Consider the following 25882-nt stretch of genomic DNA (forward strand, 5'->3'; position numbering starts at 1 on the left):
TTGACGATATGTAAACTTTACAACTTCTTAGATTTTATTGAAAGTCTGGTAAATGTTAGTTTGTTACGCTAAATCATAAAGTTGAACAGGCTACCAGACAAACTACTTCTATATTTCTTTCACTGGTAATTCAACGCCGAAACAAACATTCAAAGCAAAGCAATTTCGCTGAGTACCATCGAAACTTCAGCACGGCACGAGCGACCACGGTTGACACGCGGGAATCGTCTGCTGCAGTGTTGATTTCGAATTTAATTTGTGTCGGAATTTACAACAAACAGCATGAAAATCGAAGAAGTTAAAAGCACAACTAAAACCCAAAGAATAGCTAGTCACAGCCACGTTAAAGGGCTTGGATTAGATGATACTGGAAATGCCATAACAGCAGCTGCAGGTTTAGTTGGTCAAGAACGCGCTCGCGAGGTAAGCCCCAATAGGGTACCGGTCAACTCGGTCCGTAACAAACTCGGTCCGAGTCAACTCGGTCCCAAGTTAACTCCGTCCCAAGTTATATCTGTCCCAAGACAATGTCGTAGATAATTAATTAAGGCCTACGCCGAGGACCGAGTTGACCATAAAGCAAACGTTGTGTAGCTAGGGCATGCATCATACATCATATATGTGCTATGGGGAACAGGTCAACTCCTTGTACCTTGGACAAATCGTACCTCCAGTAAAGACAAGTTGTACCTTCGTGTACGAGACAACTCGTACCTTAACAGAATTAGAGGTTGCTCAGAGCTTATTTTTAATATTATTGTAATTAACTTGACAGTAATTTGATTTAGCCATGTGCTCGTCACCTACAGTAATTTGCTGTTTTGGCTACACTGCCTTCTCTACACGCTGGTGGGGTGACACTAATGGACCTTTCCTGTGAAATATGCAAATTAGACAGGTGCATGTACATAGTACTACCACTGGTTGGCAAGCGTGGCTGTCATCACAGTGGGCAGTGTAGGCATGGTAGGAGAGCTGCTCTAAGTCTCTCCATAACCTGGCACGTTGAAGGTCAATAAAAAACATATTACAGCCTTTGTCCGATATTTCAGCACGCTTTTCTCGAAACTAAGGGAAGTTTTTCGGTGCCCCTGAGATTGGAAAGTAACAATTCCTTGCCTTTAAGTTGGGCACTCATGTCAATCTACATGTATACTACAGTACATGTAGAGCAGAAACGGTGTGTATGTCACGACATGTATCACCCCCAGAACTGTGGGGTCCGACAAGCAACAGCCGTTGGGTACTAGTGCACGTGAGTGGGCTGTCGCACAGTGAACACTTCCTGTTGAGCGGCTTTGCGCACCCAACATCTGTTGCTTGTCTTCCTTCCATTTGGGCATAAATAATGAGGAGCCCTGTGATTCGTCAGTGTGACCCCCAGCGCACTGCAGCCATTTCAACCAGTGCGGCTAAGAATTGCACACACACGTACGGAAAGTGGCTGTAGCAAATTTCCATGTTTTGTGTATCGATTGCAGCCGTAGTCAACGATTTAGTCATGGCTCGTCTTCGCAAGTACACATGTGAACTGCGTGACTCTCAGATACTGATCAGGAAATATTCGCACCTTTTTTTTAGAAAACAGAATGGTTTTGGTCCTTTTCTTTCTGGTACTCAAAACAAAGGGATGTGAGCTATCTTACTTAAAACTCTTTGGGGAAATGAAGATTATTGTTTGGTCCCCAACCTGATTGTACATGTTACTGCTGAATCCAATTATGCATTAAAAGGATCCTGGGGGCAATTGTAGGGTCCCCTTGCCCTCTTGAAACAAATTTTGGGAGATAATCTCTCTTTCAGTTGTTCAGGGGACTGATTTTGTCTTTGAATAAAGAGGACTTTTCTAAGAGTGTCTGAGTTGTGATGAACCTGGGTGCACCAATACTATTTAGATATGGTTGTTCACAAGGGATCCTAAGTACATGTAATGCAAGGCCTGTGTGTTTTTGCATCCAGTTTTTGCAGTGGTGATCCTGTAATGCAAACTCCGCTTTTTCAATTAAATGTTCTTGTCAGAGCACTCTTGAGGTACCTGCATTGTATGGCTCTTGAAAACGGTGTTACACAGTTTCAGACCTTGAGAACAAGTATTTTGTTTATTAAAATCTTACATTTTTATTTAACAGTCTCTCTCTTTTCTAACATGTCTAATGTACATGTACCTGACGACGATCACACCGTTCATTCCGTTGATGTTTATCACATTGCCCATGTGTCGGGCCGGCCAGTGGCCAAGCTTACTTCTCATTTTGTTTTCACTGCGCAACCTAAGCCTAAATCATCTGGATGCGTGATATGTGCTGTGTGTACACTGTAGACTGCGAGATTGTAGAAATTGCCCACCTATATGCAACTTTGCTAGTGTCATTGTACATACAATGTAAAGATTACACTTGAGAATTGTATGCAGTGTCCTGTCGTACATGGACATGTCTCTTTGATGAGATCCCAAAAAGGTGTGCTAGTTTCGAATAGAGCAATCCGAGCACTTTGTGTCAATATACATGCTATATATACCTATATACCTGTATTGCTACCGAGTTTGGCATTGTTTGGTATGTGACAGAAACAGTCATGGTGTCATGTGACTCGCTTGGTGTGGTTGAGTTACATGTACATACAGAGTACATTGGCATAATTCTCATCAAACTCTCCTGTCCTGGAAGTGCACATGGACTCCTTTTCATCAGATCTAAGCTGGAGTCTGTATCCGATTCCATCCCCGTATTCCAGGCGGCAGGAGTCATTGTGGAGTTGATCAAGTCCAAGAAGATGGCAGGCCGTGCCGTCCTGTTGGCCGGTCCCCCGGGCACTGGAAAGACAGCCCTGGCCCTTGCCATAGCCCAGGAGCTGGGCAGCAAGGTCCCGTTTTGTCCCATGGTGGGCAGCGAGGTGTTCTCTACCGAGATCAAGAAGACAGAGGTGCTGATGGAGAATTTCCGACGGGCCATCGGTAAGGCGCTGCACCGCAGTCGGGGCTCTAAAATAAGCAAGCGTGCATTGCCAAAGATGAGCTTTCAAGTTCATTCCTTAATTAAAATGCACAAAAATGTGCTTTTTTTAAGTTTAGTTAATTGGACTCGTGATGTACATGTATACATGTTACTGCAGCTTTTCAGATTCTGTCACAAGTGAATGGACCTTTTAAAAGTGTTCGAGGAATAACACGTTTAAATTTCTAAAGGTTTTGTGCAGTGCTTATAGAAGAAGTACTTGTACTTGGGGTCCACCGTGTAGCTTTGGTTTTCAAATGTGCTTCTCTGACAGTGATGTTACAGAATACATGTACATGTATGTTGACTTGATCAAGATTTTCAAAGTCATCTTGTTCTATGCCTTAAGTTTGAACACATTTCCTGAGCGAGAAAAGTATGAATTCACAAAAACTGTCTCCCTTCTGTTGACCTGGAATTTAATTAGTAATAATTGTAAACCAAGATGTGTTGTCAGAGTCATAACAAAATAATGTAATAGAGAGTGAAATTTGCAACTCCCAATTTCTTCATTCTCGTCTTTTTCTTTTTTTTCCCTCACCCCTTTTGATAACAAAGTCCTGGTTATAACAAAGTAATTTGTCTGGTCCCTGCAACTTTGTCATAAGGAGAGTTGACTGGAGTTGAGCAACCCTTTTGATTTCTCACTGGCATCACCAAAAGGGAGTTGATTTTGGTATGTAAATGAAATGCCTTGTTTGTCCGTAAACAGGTCTTAGGATTAAAGAGGTGAAGGAAGTGTACGAAGGAGAAGTGACAGAACTGACGCCGTGCGAGACAGAGAACCCAATGGGAGGTAGAGTATGAGAACTGATCACGTCCACTGTTGCTAAATGCTGTTAGAGCCATAGGTTTTAACCGTACACATTTGGACACACTGCGAAGTGTGTCGAAGTTTAGGCAAAAACCGAATCTTGTCTTAAATTTGAGAGCGCTTTTCCATAGTCGAGGGTTCGGTCTGCTCATCATAAGGATGGTGTAGCATTTGTTGTTCGGCAGACCGTCGTGTCCGACGATGTCAGTTGTGCAGTGTTCGCTGGTGGGCCCAGTTGTGGCGGACAAGCCCAATCTTAGAGGCGCTATGACAAAACAACATACGACAGAATAGTTTCAGACATACACTTGAAGATAAAGAGGACGCTCAGCATTTGCATCGCTCAAGGCTAGCCTACCTTAGTTGGCCACGTCCAGGATGTTGCTGGTTATCAAGACCTGAACCACGTCACAGCCAACCAGACCAGTGTGGTCAAATCCGGGTGGTCAATATCTTGCCTGGCCCTCCCTTCATTTTTCTGCATTTTCATACATGCTGTTTTCAACTTAACACTTGGGGGGAAACCTTAGTTGGGAGGCAGCGTATCTCCTCTGTACCTCGCGTGTCCAATACTTTCCTTTGAATTGGCACAAACATTTCTTAATTTAGGGGCCAAGTTCGGATGACTTTTGTGGGAGCAGACAATGTGTTTGAGTGGTCTGCATTCATTTTGGCTGGCCTCTAGCCAATGGACTGGTATAATGTTTGGTCCCCAGTCGGCACAAACAGCGCTCACCTCTCTTCAAACCCTGAATCCGGCTCACTTTTTCCAGGCTACGGGAAGACGGTCAGCCACGTCATCATCGGCCTGAAAACGGCCAAGGGCACCAAGCAGCTTAAGCTGGACCCTTCCATCTACGAGAGTTTGCAGAAGGAGAAGGTGGAGGTGGGGGATGTCATCTACATCGAGGCCAACAGCGGCGCCGTCAAGGTTGGTCCAGTCTGCCAAATCCTCGCTCTGCCCGACTGCTGATTTCCCTTGCAACAAACTTGATCAGCTTGTAAAATCCTCCACTTCTGATTGGTTCAGAACAACTTGCACTGCCTCGAGTGATTGTGTGACTTGCGCCATAACTTACTGCTCAGGTCACAAACTTACACAGTGCATAACTTTCGCGACATGGTATGGTTTGTTGTGCAACCTGTGCAGGAGAAAATTGAGTTATCTCAGTGCTTAAAGTTCATGAAATCGGCTTCTGTGCACTCAATTTAGAGGACGATATTGCTTTTCGACTAACTGTTTATTATTCCAAAAGAACAAGTGTTAATTTGTCCATCCCTCATCCATCATTTGCGATCTCCAGAGACAAGGGCGGTCTGACACATATGCCACAGAGTTTGATCTGGAGGCGGAGGAGTACGTACCCCTGCCCAAGGGAGACGTCCACAAGAAGAAAGAAATTATCCAGGACGTGACCTTACACGACCTGGATGTTGCCAATGCCAGACCGCAGGTAAAAGAAAAGAGGTCTTTGCGAGTAAGGCCTTTCCAGATTTACAATTGGGCCAGCAGGCGAGTGACATGCAAATGTCTGTTGAAACCTGGCCCATTCATCAGTTAGGTGTACGCACATGTGAAGCAAAATGGACGTTATATTGGCTGCGGTTGAGCTTCTGCGAAGTGGGAGAGTAGATGTCTGTACCACTGAATTCAAATATTTGCTCTGCTGGCCTGAGAGCTTTATACCTCAGTGTTGCAAGCTGTCACACTTGTCTTGGAGAGAGAAGTTAACTGGATAGAAGGCCTAACCGTTTCTTTCAATTGTTTGGTGCCAAAAAATCTACAGTTTGCCTTGTAAATGTGTACAGACTTGCAAGTAAACTCTCCTGCTAAAATCTTTTTAACGCCAAATGAAGATGTGGCCGTGTTAAGCATTGCAATTCAGGTAGGCCTCAGCTCCATCCGTTGTCCTTTGTTACTTTTTGTATACGTCTGGCTTTATTCTCAGGGCGGGCAGGACATCATGTCCATGATGGGACAGCTGATGAAGCCCAAGAAGACAGAGATCACCGACAAGCTGAGGAAGGAGATCAACAAGGTTGTCAACAAGTACATCGACCAGGTGAGACTCCCTGGAGGTAGTCGGGGAAAAACATAGCTGCTGTTGTTTCTTCTGCTGACTGCTTTCTTGACACAGGCCAGTGAGGGCAGGTTGTTTTTTTGGGGGGAGGGGAGGAATTTGGATTGAAAATACAATCCATCGTGTCTGTCCTGAATCATGATGACCGACACGATTTACAGGTGTGCAGGTAAAATTCAAAGTCTCAATTTGAGCAAGGTTTACGGCACGACTAAGGACAGTCTAAATGTTTCTGATGAAGTGTGTGCCAGTTTGCAGTGCATGGTCCTGTCTGGCTGACTTTGGAACATTCTGATGAGAATTGGTCTCATCACTGGTCATCACACCTGCTTTCACTCAGCTGGTGGAGTGGATGTAAGGCATAGATTTTGGGACGAGGGCTTTGCACGGTGAAAATGGATGTGAACCCCCCTGCGTAAATGGGCATTCAAGCACAAGCTTCTCCCAAGAGTGAAACTCACTCAAGTGACTATTTTGAGCAATTTTGTGTCCCCTGCCTGCGTGAAGTAACACTGACTGGCTCTGACTGTCGGTGTAACTTGATGTAGCCGTGCGTAGACTGTTTGTTGTTGGATGAGCCAGCCTTGTCCAATCGCCTGACTTTCTCTGTTGAGTTGAACCCGACCAGTCACAGTACCGTGATCTGACTTTACAGGACTGGCCTGAGTTGAATTTTTGACGGTCATTACTGCAACCATAGAAGGGTTTTAATCCATTAGGTACACCACTTCACAGGGTTGAATCTCCATTTGAGACTTTTGTGTTTGAGCAAATTCCTTTTCCCCACAGGGTGTGGCTGAGCTGGTCCCGGGCGTGCTCTTCGTGGACGAGGTTCACATGTTGGACATCGAGACGTTCACCTACTTGCACAGGGCTCTGGAGTCTTCCCTCTCCCCCATCGTAATCTTTGCCACCAACAGAGGCAAATGCACCATCAGGTAAACCAAACAGGATCACATTATTCCTTCATCTCCGGAATTCAAATCTGTTGCACTACCAGAGTGATTTCTGGAAGCGTCCAAAAGCCGGCTTTTGACCTAGTGCAGATATGTCGTTTAAATATTAAAAAAAAGTCCAGACTTATTTCAGAATTACTTTAGAGCCTTTTCTGTCGATGCTGTGACTGCAGCGGCACCACCTCACGCTGCAGGTGCTGCTCAATTTATGAGGCACACACAGTCTGTCGAGTCACAATACCCTGATGCTCACAGAGGCATTTCATGCATACCTGAGACACGTGTGCCACCCAACTCTAGCGTCAGGATCAGTCTACAACGTGACCCACTCACATTGCAGTCCACTCCATCACAATTCAATTGCATCTAACAAAGATGAGCTTAGAATGACCCAATTGCAACACTGCCCGTACCCAGACCTCACAAAGATCCAGCGCCAAGAAAGTGAAGGTTTGAGGCAGTAAAGAGGCTCCTGTAAATCTTTTCTTTTTTGCCACCTTCACCATGAAAAGCTTCAAAAATCAATATTAAGTGTATAGGGAGGGAGTTCTGAATCAACTCACAAGCTCCGCCCGCTCTTGTCTTCTCAGGGGTACAGAGGACGTGGTGGCCCCCCACGGCATCCCCTTGGACTTGCTGGACAGAGTCATGATCATCCGGACCCTGCCGTACTCCCAGGAAGAAATGATGCAGGTATGCCACTATAATACCAGGCTCGGAAGTGGTTGGGTACCAGACTGCATCGACACCCACAACACATGTAGAATGTTTCAGCATGCACACTCCTATGAATAGACTGCTTTGGGAGTGTTTGCTGAGGTCCAGATATTGAATGGTCATTTATTTTTGTTGTTTTTTCACTAGCGCACAAATTGTATGCCGGGGAGGGAATAAGTACGCATTTGTTGAAAATATGAAAAAGAACGGTAACAAATCTCTTTTTTTTAACTTTGTACACTTTTCCTAGAAAAAAGTAGCTTTGTACATATAAAAATGACGAAAATGGATCACCATATTATATTATAATTGTGTTCGGTCTGGATCTCTTTCTCTCCTGTCCCATGTTGTCCACACAAGCCTGTCCACTCTTCGTATTCTTGTTCTGAGTCAGCTATTGAACAGGGCCGTTGTTTTTCTACAGATCTTGAAGATCAGAGCCGAGACAGAGAGCCTTCTCATCGAAGACGAATCCCTCAAAAAGTTGGCAGAAATTGGCACCCGGACGACGTTAAGGTACAGTTTAGTTGCTCAAAATTCCTGGACTGTCTTGTGGGCTTGGTGCAAACTCCCACTGTTGAAGAGATTTGAAATACTTGGGAAAAATCACGGGTTTGTGATTTGAAAGAATTAGAGAGAATCATGAATTACTGCACAATTGTGTGTGGGTAATTATTGTGCATTAGTCAACATTATGTACATTAAAACAGCTATATCCACGGAAGCAGGTTTTATAAACTTATCAAAATGAAATTTGAAGTTGGGTGAAGAAAATGTCTCATTCTCTTTTGCCAGGGATAAATGTGGGCATATTGGTCTTAAAAAAAGCATTGGTGGTGAAAATTTGTGTTCGGTTTGTGATCTAATATGTATGGATTGACTTTAGAGATTTACTGCATGCAAGACACCAGTGAATTTTAGCTCAACGAAACCGTTTTAAGATTAGCAAATTGTTCCAATCGATATAAAGTTCATCAGTTCTTCCAAGATGCTTCCAAAGCTCACGGCCCTTATTCAGTTTAAATCATTTGAAATGCTTGGTTGAAATTGAAGTTGACATATCTGTCTTAGATATGCTGCCCAGCTGCTAACGCCCTGCAGCATCCTAGCCCGCATCAACGGCAAGGAGACCATCGGCACGGAGGAGATTGAGGAGATCAGTGGGTTGTTCTACGACGCCAAGTCCTCGGCCAAGATCCTGGCTGAAGGCGGAGACAAGTACATGAAGTGAATCGGGCCCGGGCGTTGAGACCTCAGTCCCTGTGCCGACCCGACCAGCCGTCGACATCCCGTTGATTGTCGGCAAAGCTCCAAAACAACCCTGGAGAAGTTCCTTCTCTATCTTTGCAGACAGATTAGTACACGCTGTGGTTTCTTTGTTTTTTCCCTCCCAAACATTTGATGCATTTATTCTTTCTCTTTCAGGGAATCAATTTCTGTGGGAGAAACCTTATTTGAGTTATTTCTTTCATATTGTAGATAGCCTGTTGGCACCATACATGCGTGGGAAGTTTTCCTGTTTACACAAACCTGAAATGTCAAGCAAAAATGTCACAAGACGAATCTGGCAACATTGTCACTGGACATTGTCGATGGCCCAAAGCATGGCTTGGTTTTCTTCGAACTGGCTTGCAGTATATGCCACCTGCAAATTAGTACATTCTGCCATTGATGGGAGAGGGTCATAGGCGATGTCCAGCGACAGCCTAACCCTAACCACCGGATTCAGCTGGACATCCTCGGATGTCATTCATTTTTTTGAACGTGTGCCCTGATCTCCTTCAATATTTTTTTGTATTAGCCGTGAATAAAAACCTCAACCTCGTCCAAACCACAGACAACATTTCTAGATTGAAGCTTGAGTCATTTTAGCTGGATGGTCTTAACTCGAGGGACATTTACGAAGTCAAAGTTTGGAAAATCTACCACAATTTGAAGGTGAACTCTCTTGAAAACAAGGGTGTTATGTTGTATAAATCATGATTAATAAAAGTTGATTTTTTTTTTTATTTGAGCATTGTACAGTTATCAAATAATGACTGAAATCATCCAATCACAGTTTCCGGAAAAGATTTACATGTTTATTCGTGTAACACTGATACGAAGTACAAAAGCAAGAATGGTTGAAGTACACGCATGCTTCAAGTTGTGTGTAGAATGAACTTCAGTTTTCACGTTTGTTTTATGTGGTTATGTTTTTTTTTTAATAAAATCAAGTATAAAATGTGACATGGATTTGACTTGTTGGAGATTTCTTAAGCAAAGCCAGATACTATAAACCGTACACAAAAACCCAAGATTATATAGACTGAGTTTTTTTCCCGTTCCAATGATTTTAATTCAAGAAATTGTTTTTAAGATCTGCCAACTGACACGCTGCAGTCACGCTGCCGGGCAGTCAATGTTTTGTTTAGTATAATAAGATGACATACATTTATGCTGTGATTTCACGGATGGGCAAAAAACGGGTTCCCCTCCCAGAACAATTCTGGAGTACGGGGTGGTTTGAAGCAAGTCAATGAGAAACCTTGAAAAAATGCAAGGTTGCCCTCCTCATTGGACTTCATGGTATTAATCATCACGATATATACACAGTATGGAAATTTCAGTATAAAAGTGATTCCTTGCTCTATTTTCTGAAAGATGACATCTTGTCAGGGGTGTAACGATACCACAGTAAATGTATGAAAATGTGGCAATGCGAGGTGGTGGTTGGGGGGGGGATGCTCTGTGATGTAAAGATTTGTATTGCAGCTACTGGCAAGAAATGGTTTTGGGCACAGGGAAATGAGCATTTTCTTCTACGTAAAACCCAATTGAACATGGGTGGAAAAAAAAACAAAATCCACCATGTTTCTTACATATGCATGTAGCACAGAAGATGAGCAACTCATAAATGACTTCAAAATGATATATACCTGTACTGGGCTCGAAATTGGGCTAATCATCACGGGAACAAGTATTTGCTTCCTTTAGACAGCTGAATTTGTCAGTTTACGGGAGCAAGTAGCTCCCATACAATATTAAAGACATATGTTCAAGAAAACAAAAAAAAGACCCTAGTCCTTGCTGTTGCTTTCGTGCTAAGCGATGCCAACAGTCAGGTGCTGGGCCTTTATAACGTGCATATGCACACAAACGTCCATGTAAAAAGGGACAGCAATTGAGCATTTTCGAGATGAGTGGATTAGGCTGAGACTTAATTCACTGGTTCCAGCTATTTTGGAGCATTCAAAACCACATGTTCTCCTCTGACTGGAACCAGAGAAACTGAAGTCTAAGCTGAATCCGCTCGTTTGGCTTGAATTTACGCAAGAGTCTAGGAGGTTATGGTTGCGGCCAGTTTTAAAACAATCGTGCATAAATTCCAGCCGTATTGTTTCAGACACGGCCACTGTGCTGACTATTCAGCGAGATTGTGACACTGGCCGCGGGTATGTGTCTGTACATTCATGTAAGACTGCGGCGTGCGCTCGGTGACGTCGAAAAAAAAATGTGCCGTGTTATGGTTCCGTGACAAGGCTGATCCAAAGTGAAGTCAAAAAGTTCAGGTATTTTTCATGACAAAAAGTAGAAATAAACAGTGAAAATGTTCAGGTACATGTATTTTTCACTACAATAATGAAATCAAATGGGCGTAAGCACCTGCGCCCGTCTTTATGATTTACGGGCGCATTTCTGAGACAAATGGGCACATTTTAGCTACCTCGCCCGTTAATTTTGAGCCCTGCTGTAGGTTGCCACATGACGCAATCAAACAAAAGCAGTCCACTCTGACCTCATTGTGACAGAAGATCTTACGTGAGAAACTGGTCATTTTTATACACTCCATACTCTTGACCCCACAGCACATTCCCATCCGTTCCAATTCAACAGAAATTCACTTGCAACCCTCCCTAAATGTTACAACTACATAAAACATGTATTAACCACTGAAGATTTACAAATAAATAAGAGCTATTTCAAAGTTTGGATATAAACAAACTAGTCTGGAGATCTTGCACAAAGTGTGCATGAAAGCGGGCACCATCTTTGAAAGAAATACATATATATCTAGACTTGTGAAGGCAGAACTTAGCGTATTCTTTGGATTACAAAAATTGTGTTGTTACTTTTTTAAAAGAAAAAAATGCCTTCAGGGTTCAGTGGACATATATTAACATTGCAAATAAATTAATCATTTTTACTTTCAACTGATCAAGCCATAATTCCATCTCATTCAAGCTTGTTATTAGCAATGCGTTTATAAAGGAAAAATTTTACAGTATCCACGCTCCATGGCATTCCTGTGATGTGCATTGCAATCGAAGCATTTGTGACAAGGAAACTGGTGCTGGGGCCCTGCAGCCTAGCTGTCCTTGCCCTGAGGGGATCAGTTTCTTTGGTTAATAAAGTTGGGACCATGTTGCAGGGACAAAAATCTGTCCCCTTTAATGAATATGTCATTCAATACATGCAGACGTAGCCCCAGAACTACGGCGCCAGTACGTGCAAGGTAGCACTGTGTGGAGTACCTGTGAGAGCTAGGAGAATAATCACATCCCTCTAGTTCATGAGCATGTCAACACTGGTGATGTGTGACCAGTTTTCGACTGAATGCGCACAATAATATTTTTTGTCTTGCATAACAGAACATCCCTCAGCCCAGTTTCATGTGTGCTGAACGAAAACAGGTAACCAACCACAGTGCCATGCACAGTATACTATATTCCTTGCAACTGGTTCTCTGCTGCTTTTTGGCATGGCACACGTATTTGCCTAGCTATTTGGTCCAGCTCAGTGTTGGTACAGGCATTCTTCAGTGCCTACATCATAGCATGTCGGTTGTTTGTTTCTACTCATTATTTAGAGTGGCTTGGTGTAAGCTGATTGAAGCTGATACAACTGTCGTTCATAGGAAAGTTGCTGTTCACTTGTGAAAGTGCACCACCTCTATGGTTCAATTCTGTCGGCTGTTTTTGCCCAGGAGCTGAGAGAGTGGAACTTCATGCCTGGTTGCAAGCCGTTATAAGGATAAAGATGACTTCCAAGTTCAACTGTTTTGTCCGCATGTGAAGATCACATCTGTGAAGTTCTGGGTCACTGGCAGTACCAGAGACATTTTACGCAGATGAGACCTGCTCTCCGATGTAAGAAATATGACCCTAGGCTATGGCTTGCCAACAATCCATCTCACTGAGAAAGAAGTCAACGTCTGCACTAAAAAAAAATTAAAACCACATCAAAAATGTCTCACAGCTTTATGGTAATCTTGCAGAGATAATTCCAATTTTCAACTGAAGTAGATTCCTCCCGGTCTGGGTCTTTAACTTCTTGTACCTCTTCCTCGGTCTTCCTTGACTTAATTAAGTACACGTGTATCACCAGAACAACCCCCACAAATAATTACTTTTTGCTGCACAATTCTTCACAGAAATCCCTCTGCAAGGATTATTTTTTTTTAAAATGAACTCTTCGGCAACACTGAAGTGCATGAAAATGCTCCAGAATGTCAAATGTATTAAGTCTGGGCACGTTAGTACTACTTCATCTGGTTGTCGGCTGGACACTGAGCGGATGTATTGGGTCCGCGCACCCCCAATGCGGAGGACGCAATGCCAGTCACAGGTGCTTGTCGGTGGTGAGAATGGAGAGCCTCCGGTACACATGCAAGGGCTGCTGATTCAGATGTTGAGGCTGGACAAGTGGAGTACTGCACAAACTTGGTCTCAGTAATCAAAAAACTGCCAACTTATCCTTTGTCTGGTGTCAGATACTGAGCCCGTATGCAATCAGCGGATGTGCTGTTCCACGTAGTCAAACCTCAGAATCCGCTGATTCCTGTTCAGTGATTCGTACTTGTTCAACAGAAGTGGACCTAAGATTGACACTCGTCTGAGCCTCTTGAAATTCCACTCGTCAGTCGGACTCCACAGTCACAATTGCACTTTCCTCCGCGGCTCGACTGCTGGCTGGCACGTCTACTCTGCCGGCATTCCTGACCGGCTCGCTGTCGAGTAGGTTATTCAAAGTCAATGGAATGTTGGCATCCGTACGTGTGGACTGCTTTGGCAACAAAAGGGCGGGAGATGGTGTGACGGGCGTCGTGACAGACGGTGGTACAGACATGGAAGCAGGCAGCCGGGGGCCGAGCATGCCTATGGCTGCGTACGGCACTGTGCCGGCCACCAGTGGAGTATTTTGCGGTGGCAGCAGTCTGCTGTTGGCAGGCATAACGGATGCAAGTCGGCCAGTTGAGGACAGAACGGATGCTGTCGTAGGTATGTTGACCAATGATGAGCTGGTACTAAGACTGGTGGGACGGGGTCTAGAATCTCTCGGCGATGATGACCCCTGGGGAGCGTTCTGTGGAACCTCTCCCAAGGCCAAGCTGTTCAGAGACTGCAGGCTTTGGGGATATCCCAGCTGATGGGCTGGGCCTAAAGCACTGCTGGGGGAGGTAAACTGTATCTGCTGTGGAATGTCCCCAAAGTCAGCACAGTCATTCTTGTCTATCTGATGCTGTAAGCTTGGTTTGTTTGCATTGGAACTGTCTCCCTCCTGTGACAGTTTATCGTCGCCGGATTCTGCAGAGACGGGTAGTGTGTCGCTGATCCCACCGCTGCCACCGCCACTCGGCATTCCTCCCATGCTGTTGGTGCCGCCCCAGTTGGACTCATTCTTTCCCAACGCCACCGCAGCATACTGTCCAAAGGTGGGCATGCCTGGCAGCGCCTTGCCGGTTTGGGCCCCACTGGGCCCTCGCACGGCCAGGATCCGCCCATCGGTGGTGCGCAGGTACAAGCCTTTTTGGGTCTTGATGAAGGTGACTGTCTGGCCAGCTTTGATGACAGGACTGGGAGTGTGAGTGTTGACACCAGGCAAGACGATATCTGCCATATGCCAAAATAAAAGAATAAGAAATCAATGTCAGCATTAATTATCCCGTGTAATGGATTGAAAATATGGCCGCGCCCGAAATACTTAGCTATGGCTTGAAATTACACATGACTCCCATGGGAATTGGCTACGGCCACTACCACAGCCAAGCAATTGGGACAGGCCTATCTCTAAAAATCAAATCCTCCAATAGCAAAGTTTCATCAATCCAGGCACCAAACTCCAATTTCAAATGGTCAAAACAGACACAGTGTCTCAACTGTTGTTGCAGTGACCACCAAGTGGTGTTTCTGTACCCGACAACATCTGACAACTAACTCTAACACTCCCAAACCCTCCAATTTTATTATGATTTTACACACACCCTCGGGGGTCTAATCCAAACATTTCCTTGCTCGTTTGCCATACTTAAAGGGGAAAAGAAGTAGTGTAAAGTGTTGATCTCTGGCACAATCCATGTACTCCAATGGTGTATATCGGAAGCTACAGTAAGAAGGAGGTGAGAAAAAAGTACTTTTTGTGACTCTTTCCAAGGGACTGAAATTAGATTGCCGAATGAATCCTTGGGCAAGTTGGAATTGACCGACATCACGACTTTGAGAGATCTATGAAGCAGCAGTGTGAGGCTCTGATCATCTTTCTGTGTAAGGTCCAAGGTATGAGGGAGGCCCACTTGAAGACTTGTTGAAACGGGTTTTGCAAGTAAGTTTCAAAAGAGAACCCTCTCTTGCAGGTGCAGATCGTCTTTAGAATCACAAACACAGGCCCATGACAAGTAAACTGTTGTAAATAAAAGGAGTATCCCAGTGGCTACGGCTAAACATAACACTTGACTTATGGAAGCTGCTACCAAAAGGCTGTCAGCAATTCCCAATTTATCTGTGTGTGATTGCCAGCCATAGTCCCTCAAAATTGACATGTCGTATGTGCAAATATCAAGTGGGCCCCAAATATTGATCACACGGAAAATGGTAGGACTCTTTCTGATGAGGACGCTTCGAGGGCAGAAGTAAAAAAAAATCTGCCCGTGACAGAGGTGCGACCATACCAGTTGTAGCCACGATCTTCTGCATGGAGACTCCAGCCTGCTGCAGTTCGGCAAGCCTCTGCTGGTGGCTGGATGGGATTAAGCCTGGGTGGAACCGCGGGACCGGCGTGGACTGCATGGGGTGGATGCCGGTGATGGGTCGGCTGAAGAACTGGGGTGGGCCCCGGCCGGCCAAACTGAGTGAAGTCAGGGGAAAAAAAGATTGATTATGTTATGGTTGGCGGGGGGGCAGATTCCCCTTAGAACTCAGCTCTTAAGTGTCCGATCGTTGTGAAACTACACATGCGTGTACATGTACATGACTCATCATCAGAACAAATGTGAAGTTTCGATTCAGCATGACACAGACTTTTGTTGAGGTCATTCTAAGTTTATGACCTCAAACCTTTCAGCCCTTGTGCATTGAATACGCCATAGAAAAAGAGTGGATTTTGGCTGAGCCATCTTGGAAAAATACAGGTTGCGCGAGAACGCCACTTTCAATTTTCACAAATTGCTATCTAAATGTCAACAAGAAAAAGCTCCTTAACTCTCTGTGCACGAAGAACGTGATGTACTGGGCCGATACTGGATAAAATGTCGAGAAGAGAAGGAAGGATTCCTGCTCTTTTTGGGGTTTCACTGAAATGACGCTCACCTGTAAGTCGACTGGACGACACTGCCCCCTCTAGACGAGACACTGCTATTTGACGCGCTGCCATCCTTGGGATAGAAGGCGGTGTAGGAGGGGCGGGAGTAGGATACCCTCAGCCTCTTCTCCTCCTCGTAGCCCTTCTTGGCCATGCGCTTCTCGGCACGGGTCAGCTTCTTGTCCTTCCGATCCCAGATGAGCGACTCGGTGGAGAAGGGCGCCTGGGATGGACAGGATCAGTGATCAACGTTCTGGGCAGAACCTCAGTGCATCATGGGGACATTTTCTACAGTTAGGTGAGATAAGGGAACTGTCTGCTGTCCCCACAATGTTTTTGGTCACCCTAAAACTGGGTGTAATGATGCGTGTATGACCTCACAACTATGAAAAAAGGGTGCTTCCCTCACACAGAGCTCAATGTACCGTATTTCAAGTTAAACCAGTCAAAACAGAGATATGGTTACTGCTAAAAGCATACTGGGAGACTGGTTGAGCAACAGACTCTGTGCGGTGGACCATACTTTCCAACAACTCCACAGGGCATCTTATTCCCCAGAGGGCACCTTCATTCTGAACAGAAAGTCACAATTCCCAACATCCTTTCTCAATTCTGCACAGGGTATCCCAATTCCAGAGGAAGTCCCAGTTCTCAAGAGGATGTTCCACTTCCAAACAGGGCATCCAAATGCCTAATGATGTGTCTTGTTCCTCTTCCAAGCAAGGTCCAAAATGCACCTTGAGAAACCTCTTGTAAAGTTATTTCTGGATAAACAAACTCGAAGGGTATAGACCTCGCAAGGAAGCCATTTTTGATCAAGTTCCCTGAATCTTATTCACTGTAATCTGTTAACTGGAGTGGTGCCAGAGTGTTTGGGGTTCCATGCCTCACTTTCATTTTTTTGAAAGTTTATGAAACTAATAATATGCAATAAAGTTTCATTTAACTGCGTTCATTTTTATTCTTAGGCAACCAAAACAGAAATAAATAATCCCACTTTCAATTCAATATGGCCAATTTACGGATAAGGTCAATTTACGCCTTTCCAAACTGCTGACTCTGGCAAAACTATAAATTCTTCTTAAATTCTCAAATACATCCCAATGCACACAAAGTGTTGACTGAACAGGTGTTCACCTTGCTGAGGAAATTGCTGTACTCGTTGCAAATGTTGGCCAGCATGCGGTCCCCGTACTTGGAGGCCACGTTGCTGAAGTCTTCGTAGGGGGTGTCGTCAGCGTCGGCGTCAAACTCCAGCAGTGACTCTACCTCCTTCTTGGTGAGGTTCATCTCGGGGTTCAGCTCGTCCACTACACGGTCTGAAATGTTCATAGGCAAAAAATTTCAGGAGTTTCTCCTGCAGAAGAGGAGCGTTTAATGTAAATTTACTGGTGACCGTGTCAAGTTAAAAAATGATAACTGAGGGAAACGATGGACACCTTTGCACTCATCAGTTTGGATCCTGAATTCATGACACGATATTGGATTTTAGAACATTAAGTAATACAATCTTCGGTTACTCAAAAATACACAAAAAAATATTCAGACCTTAACCCTAACCCCTAGGCTGTGTGTGAAATCGTATTAAAATTCAAGGATTAGAACTGTTAAATTAAAAAAGATAAAATGATTACTGTTGAAAATCCCTGAGGACAAAAATAACACCAAAACAAAGAGCAAAAGTGCGGCTGGCTAACCAAAAAACGTGATTTATTAAAAATTAAAACCACATAATTTCCACAAATGATAAAGTATCAACCAGCTGCCCAGATGCTGGACTAAGAATTCAACCGGTTCAACAAAGATTCTCTTTAATTAAAACAGAACTGTTGTCAAGTTCACGAGTGGCTGACCGAACAGAAGAGAAGTTTAAACAAGATGACGCCCACTATCAGTTCCTCATGCAGTGCTGTGCAATTTAAGTCTACCACCAGAGTATCACATTGGATATGGCTTTTCTATGGGTGCCAGAGTCTGGACACCAGACTCGGAATAACAAACTGGCCAATCGTACCTGACATGCCCTTCTTGCTGATCTGCCGATCGTAGATCTTCTTCTCCAGCGTGTTGTCGGTCACCATGCGGTAGACATGGCACTGCTTTGTCTGGCCGTAGCGGTAGACGCGGCACACCGCCTGGGCGTCGTGGCAGGGGTTCCAGGAGGCGTCCATGACGATGACGCGGTTGGCGCCGATCAGGTTGATCCCGAGGCAGCCGGCCCTGCAAGGGAAACAACATGCACCTTTGTTACGCCACGTCTGGGAAGGTTTGTTTGTCACCGGTCAAGACTGGCTGAGACTTGGCTGAAAAATGTCAGGTATGAAGCTGAGCAAAAAAGCCAAAACCCTTCAAGACTTCTTAATTTTATTCTGCACAAAATTCATTATGATACGACACTCAGTCAGTAAACCAGCAGCTTTCCCATCATGTCAGTGCAACTGAATCCCTTAACCACTTGCTGCTGGGCGCTTTTGAAAATGCAGTGCACAATATGGGAGACTTTCAAGATTGTTAGTTTTTAAAATTCTTCACAAAAATTCATCATTTCATTTAATGGACATTTACACCCACACGAATGACTGTTTGATGGCTACTCTAAGCTGACAGGCAACCTTCATTGACTCCTGAGTATTTCAGACAGGCCTGCCGCCCTATAAAGAGAGTCCAGAATTGTGAGGTGTTGCATAATTTCCTTTGTCTCCAGTGAATGTGAATGGCGTCTTTTCAAACGCGGCTGGATAAGCACGCAGTGGTGCTGTGTCACTCATCAATGGGGCCCTGGAACAATTTTGTCTGCTGTGCTAATCCGTGGGCACACTATGCCCAAAACAGTGGTATACTGTTTAAAAACAGTGATGGATTACCTTCGAAAAATGCAAGCCGAAAAATGGTGGCAATTCCCAGCAGCAGGTCTTTTATCACATGGACTAGCGCTTTTGTCCCATTTCGGGCACCCCGGCTCTACATATAAACCCATGGTGCTCGAAACGGGGTTCAGCAAGTGGTTTTTTCAGTAACTTTGTTTCAGTTTGCATAAGAAAGATTAAACTGACCTCTTTGTACTGATGTTTCTCTCCACTTGGCCTCCTGACGAAAGTAGGCCCAATGTGGGTTAACAAGTAGAAAGTTCCTACCGATTTGCAATGTGCAAGATTTTTCAGTGGCCTTGATAACTTGGGACTGATTTAATGGCTCGCATGGCACATTGTGGTTCATTCGTGTGACGCTGAAGACAAGACGTCACAAAGGGAGTTGCTAAAAACAACCTCACCTTGTTGACAGCAGGAAGAGCCAAACATGTCTGTTGTTGTCATCGTTGAATTGATTGATCATCTTCTCACGGTCAGATGCTGGTGTGCTGCCATCCAGGCCTGGCAGAAAATCAACCAATCAAATGCTAGTGATAACAATTTTGAAGCAGATATGCATCTCAAAAGGTTCATTAGGCCTGCAAATCAGTGGGAGCCTTGTTGAATTCGGCGGTCAACAACAGCAGCTAAAGAAACTCGAAGTCTTGAAACAGAAGCATTCAGTCCCAGTGGATAATGCCCTCATTGGCTCCTTTGGTGGCGGGCAGGTTTGGAACTCAGAGAGTGTTTAATTTGGGGACTGTTCAACTCTTGGATCTTGTTGAACCGAGAAGACTTCCCACTTTCAAATATGCTTTGCCATTCAGTAGGGTTTGTGTGACAAGGCTGTTTTGTTACCGCATTACGGGGACACTTTCTTTCCTTGGGAAAGTCAGAACTGAGTTGTGGGGACAAAACTTTGTCCCCGTAACTTTTTTGGTCCCCTAACCGTCTATGTTTCAACATCTACGTTGCCCCCGTGCCTAGGGAAGCAGTACGAGTTTGTTTCTGCATTCTATCAGGGACACCAAACAACAGTGGACAACAGGACCCCTGCTACATTAGGCTCCCCGATGAGACAATTATGTGAAAATCTTGCGGGAGCCTTTCAAAAACAGTTTTGACGTCAAAACAAAAAGAGACCAATGAGACATCCGCTATTTGCAAGAAAATAAACATTCATGTACGCATGTGTGTGTGTGGGGGGGGGGAATTCAGGATCACTCCCATTGTCAAACAGTTTTAACCACTTACGGAAGTAGGTCTTGTTGCGGACCCACTTTCCGTCGTGGTCGGGCGGGGGATCGGGCGGAGTGGGCATGGTCCTCTCGGCCAGGAACTGCTCGATTAGCGACAGCGTGCTCAGGCTCTGGCTGAAGACCAATAGCCGGTCACCCAGCTTGATGCAGCCCTCCAGGATCTCAAAGAGCAGCACCATCTTCCCGCCGTTGCACAGCTTGTTTGGCTGGTAGTTCTTCATTATGTCCCGTGCCTGGCAGACAGACGAAGAACGTTTAAATGGGGGCGACAGGAATACGTGTGCGGGTGATTAATGCAGATCATCGCGGTTGAAGGGGGTTGTGTTAACACCAATGCGCCATATCCCTCCAAGACTTGTGTCTAGATGCTGACAGCAAAGTCAGAGCTCAATCAATGTACAATCAGGGTATGCACAGAAAGGCCTTGTTGATGTTGAAAGCATTCTGCCACCTACTTCAAACAAAAGGGGCCTGCCAATCACTATCCTAAGCAATAGCTGAAAGGTTTCTGCCATAACTCAGGAGCATTCGTGAGTGTGGACTTATTTTTGCAACCGATGTTGTCTCTACGTGGAAACCTGGGAATGGAGTCTGGTGCAAAACAGGCTTTTAAACTCACCCACTCAAACGAGATGATCTGGTTGACTTTCTCCTGGTACGACTGCTCAACGGCTGGCTCCGCAGTCAGACAGGGTTCCTCCTTCTTGGCTTCACAAGGAGCCTTTGTGGCGGTTCTCTTGCCTGTCTTGGAACTGTCCTTCTTACCTTTCTTGGAACACCTGCTGTAAGAAAAGAAAGGAGCTAGAAAAGCAACGGCTCCGTGCAATTATCCAAAGATCAAAGAAATTTCAATTGAAATATGCTGAACTATTAAGCTTCAAAAAACATCATCTGATTTACTGTGAGATAACACGTGATTGGCTACTTGAAAGGAAGGAAATTAGCAACAAATTGCCAAGGGCATTACCTATAGTCATTGTTGCAGCTGCATTACTCTCTTATTGGACGCATCTTTATAGGAAAATTATAACTGTATCCAGTGCCAACCGGTGCGTGTGAGTGCAATGTGCGAATGTTCTGGACTTGAGTGATGGTTGATCCAAATACCCTACTCAAAAAAGTCACCGACCATTTTTTCTTAACTTGTAATTTTTTTCCAAGCAATGAGTGGGTCCAGTTCTTTCATTTTTTGTTTGCCTAGACGGTGTTCTCATTGGAATAAAAAATTTTAAAAATGTGTCAGAACATCAAATGCAAAGTTTCAGTAGTAAATATGTCATCTAAAAAGTATACACAAAATAAAAAGTGGTCCTTAACTTGTTTTGAGAAGTGTATCTTTGAAATATGGCGCAGGCAATGTGCGGCACTACAAAATGCCAATGCATGTTGTAATCTGTAGGAGTCACTTGTGTAATATGCAAAGTGTGGAAAGAGATGCAGCAGACATCTGCACGCCCATTTTCCGTAAAACTTTTGAGGACAAATTGTGAACATGAATGAATATTGAAACACACAATTACACAAGCACATCTTTAAACAACTGAAAAAACACGGTGACGGTGAGCTTTCGGCCAGGTAAACTTGTTGAATTCGTCCTGGGACCAGTTCATCTCCCTACCTGGAGGATGTTTCGGGGAGATCTAAGTCAGTGTCCAGGTCAGCCATTTCATCTCGCTTCTGCAAGACATCGCAGAGGATGTCCGGATGATTCCAAATCTGGAGGAGGATTACAGAGTTCCTGAATCAAAACTGTGGAAAGTTCAGGACAGCTTTGGCCTAGAGACCCACCTTTAGGCCAGGCAAGCGTAAAAATGACATGGCAAAGAAAGCCAACGCTCGGTGAAGACAGCAGGGAACAACCGAAGAGCCATCCCGCAGCAGACTGCAATGACAGGGTCTTCAAGGGCGGGCTATAAGCAGTCGGCTTATAGCTACCTATCTCTCTTTACCCTTCTTGGATAAGACAACAAACTGAGCCCACTGCAATAAGCTGGTCTTTATTTAGCCTGCTACCGAGTTCAGTACGATTTACGAATTTACTGTGCACGTAAACTACATTGTGCTCACTAGCTTTTACAGGTTGCCTTACATGGACCGGCGTATCAATAAAGTGCAATGCATCCGTCATGTTGGTCCTAAGCGGTCCTTGGTGAAAAATTTCACAAAAAGTCTTTTTTGAAAAAGATAACATGTATTTTAAACATGAGTTTGAGCTTTAAATGTATTGGCCCAAAAATCCATTTTCATAAACAGCAGAATTCTGTTTCAATAAGGTATTTCTTTCATGCCTAAAGTAAGGAAATTTTCAAAAATCGTATTTTTGCCATACTGACTGTCTAGCCGACAAATGTTATTTGCCTCGACACTGTCCAAAATACATGCCATGGAAATTTGTATTCATCACACAACTTTATGTTGTTATATTTTTCATAAGGACTCCTTGTATTCTAAAATATCCTCTGTTACTGCAGTTTTTTTACACTATTTAACTTCCATCCAGGCAACAAATTACTCAGTATCCAAAAGACTAACTGAAAACATTTTGTGCAAGCCCAAAGCTGGCGAAAAATATTTTAAGACCGGCTTAACACTTGGACCACTTCACTGCAACGGTCTAAACTTACAGACCAACTAACAGCAAACCTTTTGAGAGCGGCAAACACGTAAAGAGCGTTTCAAGACCAGTTACTGCAATCTGCCCCCTGAACCGTCATGGAAAAAGAAGGCAATCACTGAGCTTCATGTCAAAGAGGAGGTACGCACCTTACATCCGACGGAGAACGCCTTGAGTGGGTTGGCTGAGCACCATCCCCCGGCCCCCATCTCGGTGAAGGACTGCATGAACTTGATGTACAGGCCGCGCTGGAAGGGCGTCAGCCTGACCAGTAGCACGGTCTCGTTCTTGGGCGGGAGGGTGCTGTGCAGGACGGAAAAGCCGCGGCGCTGGACGAAACCCTCCAGGAGGCTGTACAGGACGTGGGCTCGGAAACGCATCAGTTGGACATCCTGCGCAGAACACAAGGAACGGTTCATGTACAGGCACACATTCAAGTAACTTCTTCGAGGCAAGGACATTAAGGAGTCACGGCAGAAACGAGACCTTTGCGACAATATTTTGTGGTCCGAGTCCCATTTCATGATGATGAAGAGAAATTTAAGTGTCTGGACAAAAAGGTTCTGTGCGATAGTCCAGCATTGGGGAAAAGGGGGACTTGGGCTTGAAGTCCAAGTTCTTTCAGAAATATGCCCTCATTTCTTGCATACCCGTTGGCTGCGTGTAGAATCATATTCTACAAGTGAGTCACTCTGAGAACTCATTAAACTCACTGCCACAAAGGATTGATTCCTGACACATGTACCACAATGCATTTCAGGAGTCTTGATGATTGAAAAAGGGCTCAAGTACACACCTACGGGCATTACTTCCCCTACATAACAGACATGGGATTAAATCAATCAATTGGTTGGAAGGCAGGTGAGCATAACCTTCAGACCTTTGGGGTCATCGCTTGCCCCAATTCTAACAAGAACCAATCAGGGTAACGGACTGTGTACGACTACATCCTTGGTGAAATAATGCTTGAAAGCTTGCATGGTGGATCTACAATAGATAGGTGGTTTGAGGAGACACCATGTGGACTGTCTCTTTTGTGAGTATGCGTGGTTCTTATAATCACAACCACACTGTTGGGAAGCACGCTGACTCTCAGTCCGCATTCCGGATGCGAGCCAAGCCGGCTATCGCTCACCTTGAACGTGCTGTCTATGCACTGGCCGTTCTGGATGGGCCTCTCGAACAGGTTGGCAAACTCGTGTCGCGTTCCCAGGAAGTTTGGCCGCACAAAGTCCACCATGCACCAGTACTCCTGTAGGTTGTTCTGCAGCGGGTACCCGGTCAGGACCACTCGTCGCCTGCAGTGAGGGGCAGATTTGTTTACGGCACATGACACACAAGAGGAATTGGTTTTGCACACAACAGGGACACAAATCCATTTCTAACCGTTTGGGTGAAAAAACTCATATTTCGCGTACCATTTCTTCCTAAATAGAAAGCAAAGAACACATAATGCCATTTTTAACTTCAAGAGGGGAAATTTACAATGAAGTCGTGGAGGTGTTTCAGGAATATTGTAAATCGACATCGAAACTGAACACAAGGGTTAAAATTCGGGTCGACTGAAGAAATGCCATTGTTTGTAATCAGGACTGTAAGACTTGTGCCCACGTAGTGCATGCCACATACAACACATTACAATCGCACGCAGCTGCTTTCAGGTATTAGGCACAGATCTCGTAGGCATAACCCAATAGAAGACATTCTCGCACCACACAGGCATCATCCCGTACCTGGTTCGGATGTTCTTGAGTGCCTGGGAGATTCCTGCGTGGATGTTCTTGATCCGGTGCCCCTCGTCGCACACCACCAGGTCGGGTCCTGGCCGGCAGAGTGCCCGGTGTAAGCCCTCCGCCATCAGCAGGTTCCTGTCCTCCTCCTCCAGGTCGATGATCTCGGGTTCGCCGTTGCCGGCTGCTGTGGCCTGCTTCTTCTTCCGCTTGCTCGGCTTCTTCTTGCTGGCCAGGTGCTTTGAGAAGGAGGAGGAGCTTAAGGTTGAGGCGCCACGGAGACTGAGGAGACGGTACATCTCGTAGCCCATCAGGAGCACGCCGCCTGTCTTGTACCAGTTGGCTGTGATCAATACGAATACAAAAAAAAAAGAGATGAAAGACGCAGTACGCGGGAATTTTTCCGATCTGGAAAAAAAATCAGACACGCCGTCAGTTTTTCAGCTGCCGTATTTCAAGGTCACATGGGCTGTCACATGCTGGGTTGTCAGACTCTTTAAGTTAAGCCACTAGTCTTGCAACAGTTGCTGTGAGGATTTCATAGCGCAAACGTCTCAACATCAGATCTTGGTCAAATTTGTGGGAGGCAATGCATGACTCACTAATGATTTGGTGTCGTGCGTTCATCGTTCGATAGCTGTCGTTCATGAGATACAGCGAAAACTGTCTGTACATGGTGTCCTCTGTTATCTCGTCCCCATCAACTGGTGGGGAAGATTTTGATGTGGACGATGATGACGCTTGACCATTGCAGGACAAAGCGTCTTCATTCTCCAGCAACTTGTCCGGTGGAGTCGATGGGTCTCCCCGACTGTTGCCATCCCCTGGCCAGGGCATGCTCTCGCCCAATTCGGCATCTTGTGGCAATTTCAAGCCACTGTTTGAAGCGCCCTCGTCCGCTTTGGACCTCCGGACGGAACCTCTCTTCTTGCTCTTCATCTCATCTTCCACTGCCACACCATTGGAATGGCGTTCTGGCAACCACATGTCGAATTCTGCCACCCAGTTTTGTATTGTGTTGATGGGAACAATACACAAAACCTGCAAAGAGATGGAGACGTTGGTAATGTAGGAGCACTGCACAGAACATGTTTTTGATCAGTTAAGATCAGCCGACCCTGCTAAGCTCGGTGGTCGAGTGCTTATTAAGGCGCCTGCACTAGTGAGCGGGAGATTGTGGGTTCGAGTCCCACTCACTTAAGTTTGTCAATTGTTTTGCAAGCTCTCGTACAAACACTGAGTATCCAGTGTTATAAATATACATCGGTGTAGGGGCAAAACCTGTCATTAAAATTAACATTTTCCCGACG

General features: G+C 45.0%; 2 protein-coding genes across 2 annotated transcripts in view; one reads left to right on the top strand and one right to left on the bottom strand.

The window, feature by feature from the left end:
• Positions 1–168: 168 nt before the first annotated feature.
• Positions 169–9799, top strand: ruvbl1 (RuvB like AAA ATPase 1). The gene is made up of 10 exons (XM_022225590.2): positions 169–423; positions 2737–2956; positions 3709–3792; positions 4584–4741; positions 5115–5264; positions 5760–5873; positions 6681–6829; positions 7438–7540; positions 7989–8080; positions 8636–9799. Exons 1-10 carry the CDS (start codon positions 283–285, stop codon positions 8793–8795), a joined length of 1371 nt encoding a protein of 456 aa, XP_022081282.1. The 5' UTR covers positions 169–282; the 3' UTR covers positions 8796–9799.
• LOC110974165 (helicase ARIP4-like) overlaps positions 9624–25882 on the bottom strand; it is a 30834-nt gene continuing 14575 nt past the window's right edge. The window contains exons 9-21 of the mRNA XM_022225589.2: positions 25175–25613; positions 24576–24915; positions 23978–24140; positions 22992–23234; positions 21847–21944; positions 20848–21010; positions 20224–20461; positions 19392–19491; positions 18135–18340; positions 17258–17439; positions 16129–16343; positions 15492–15667; positions 9624–14436 (exon numbers count right to left, since the gene is read on the bottom strand). Of these exons, the coding sequence (XP_022081281.2) occupies positions 13463–14436; positions 15492–15667; positions 16129–16343; positions 17258–17439; positions 18135–18340; positions 19392–19491; positions 20224–20461; positions 20848–21010; positions 21847–21944; positions 22992–23234; positions 23978–24140; positions 24576–24915; positions 25175–25613 (3537 nt within the window). The 3' untranslated portion in view covers positions 9624–13462. The remainder of the gene's footprint in view (positions 14437–15491; positions 15668–16128; positions 16344–17257; positions 17440–18134; positions 18341–19391; positions 19492–20223; positions 20462–20847; positions 21011–21846; positions 21945–22991; positions 23235–23977; positions 24141–24575; positions 24916–25174; positions 25614–25882) is intronic.

The sequence above is a fragment of the Acanthaster planci genome, linkage group LG04 (genome assembly GCF_054643075.1).
Source record: "Acanthaster planci isolate LZ-2023a linkage group LG04, COTS_SCS, whole genome shotgun sequence".
Taxonomy (NCBI): Eukaryota; Metazoa; Echinodermata; class Asteroidea; order Valvatida; family Acanthasteridae; genus Acanthaster; species Acanthaster planci.

Excerpts from the sequence above, each read along its gene's own strand:
- ruvbl1 (XM_022225590.2), top strand. The coding sequence starts at position 283 with ATGAAAATCGAAGAAGTTAAAAGCACAACTAAAACCCAAAGAATAGCT. Across the intron at positions 5,265-5,759 it reads TTGCCAATGCCAGACCGCAG|GGCGGGCAGGACATCATGTC; the intron begins GTAAAAGAAAAG and ends CTTTATTCTCAG. Across the intron at positions 7,541-7,988 it reads CCCAGGAAGAAATGATGCAG|ATCTTGAAGATCAGAGCCGA; the intron begins GTATGCCACTAT and ends GTTTTTCTACAG.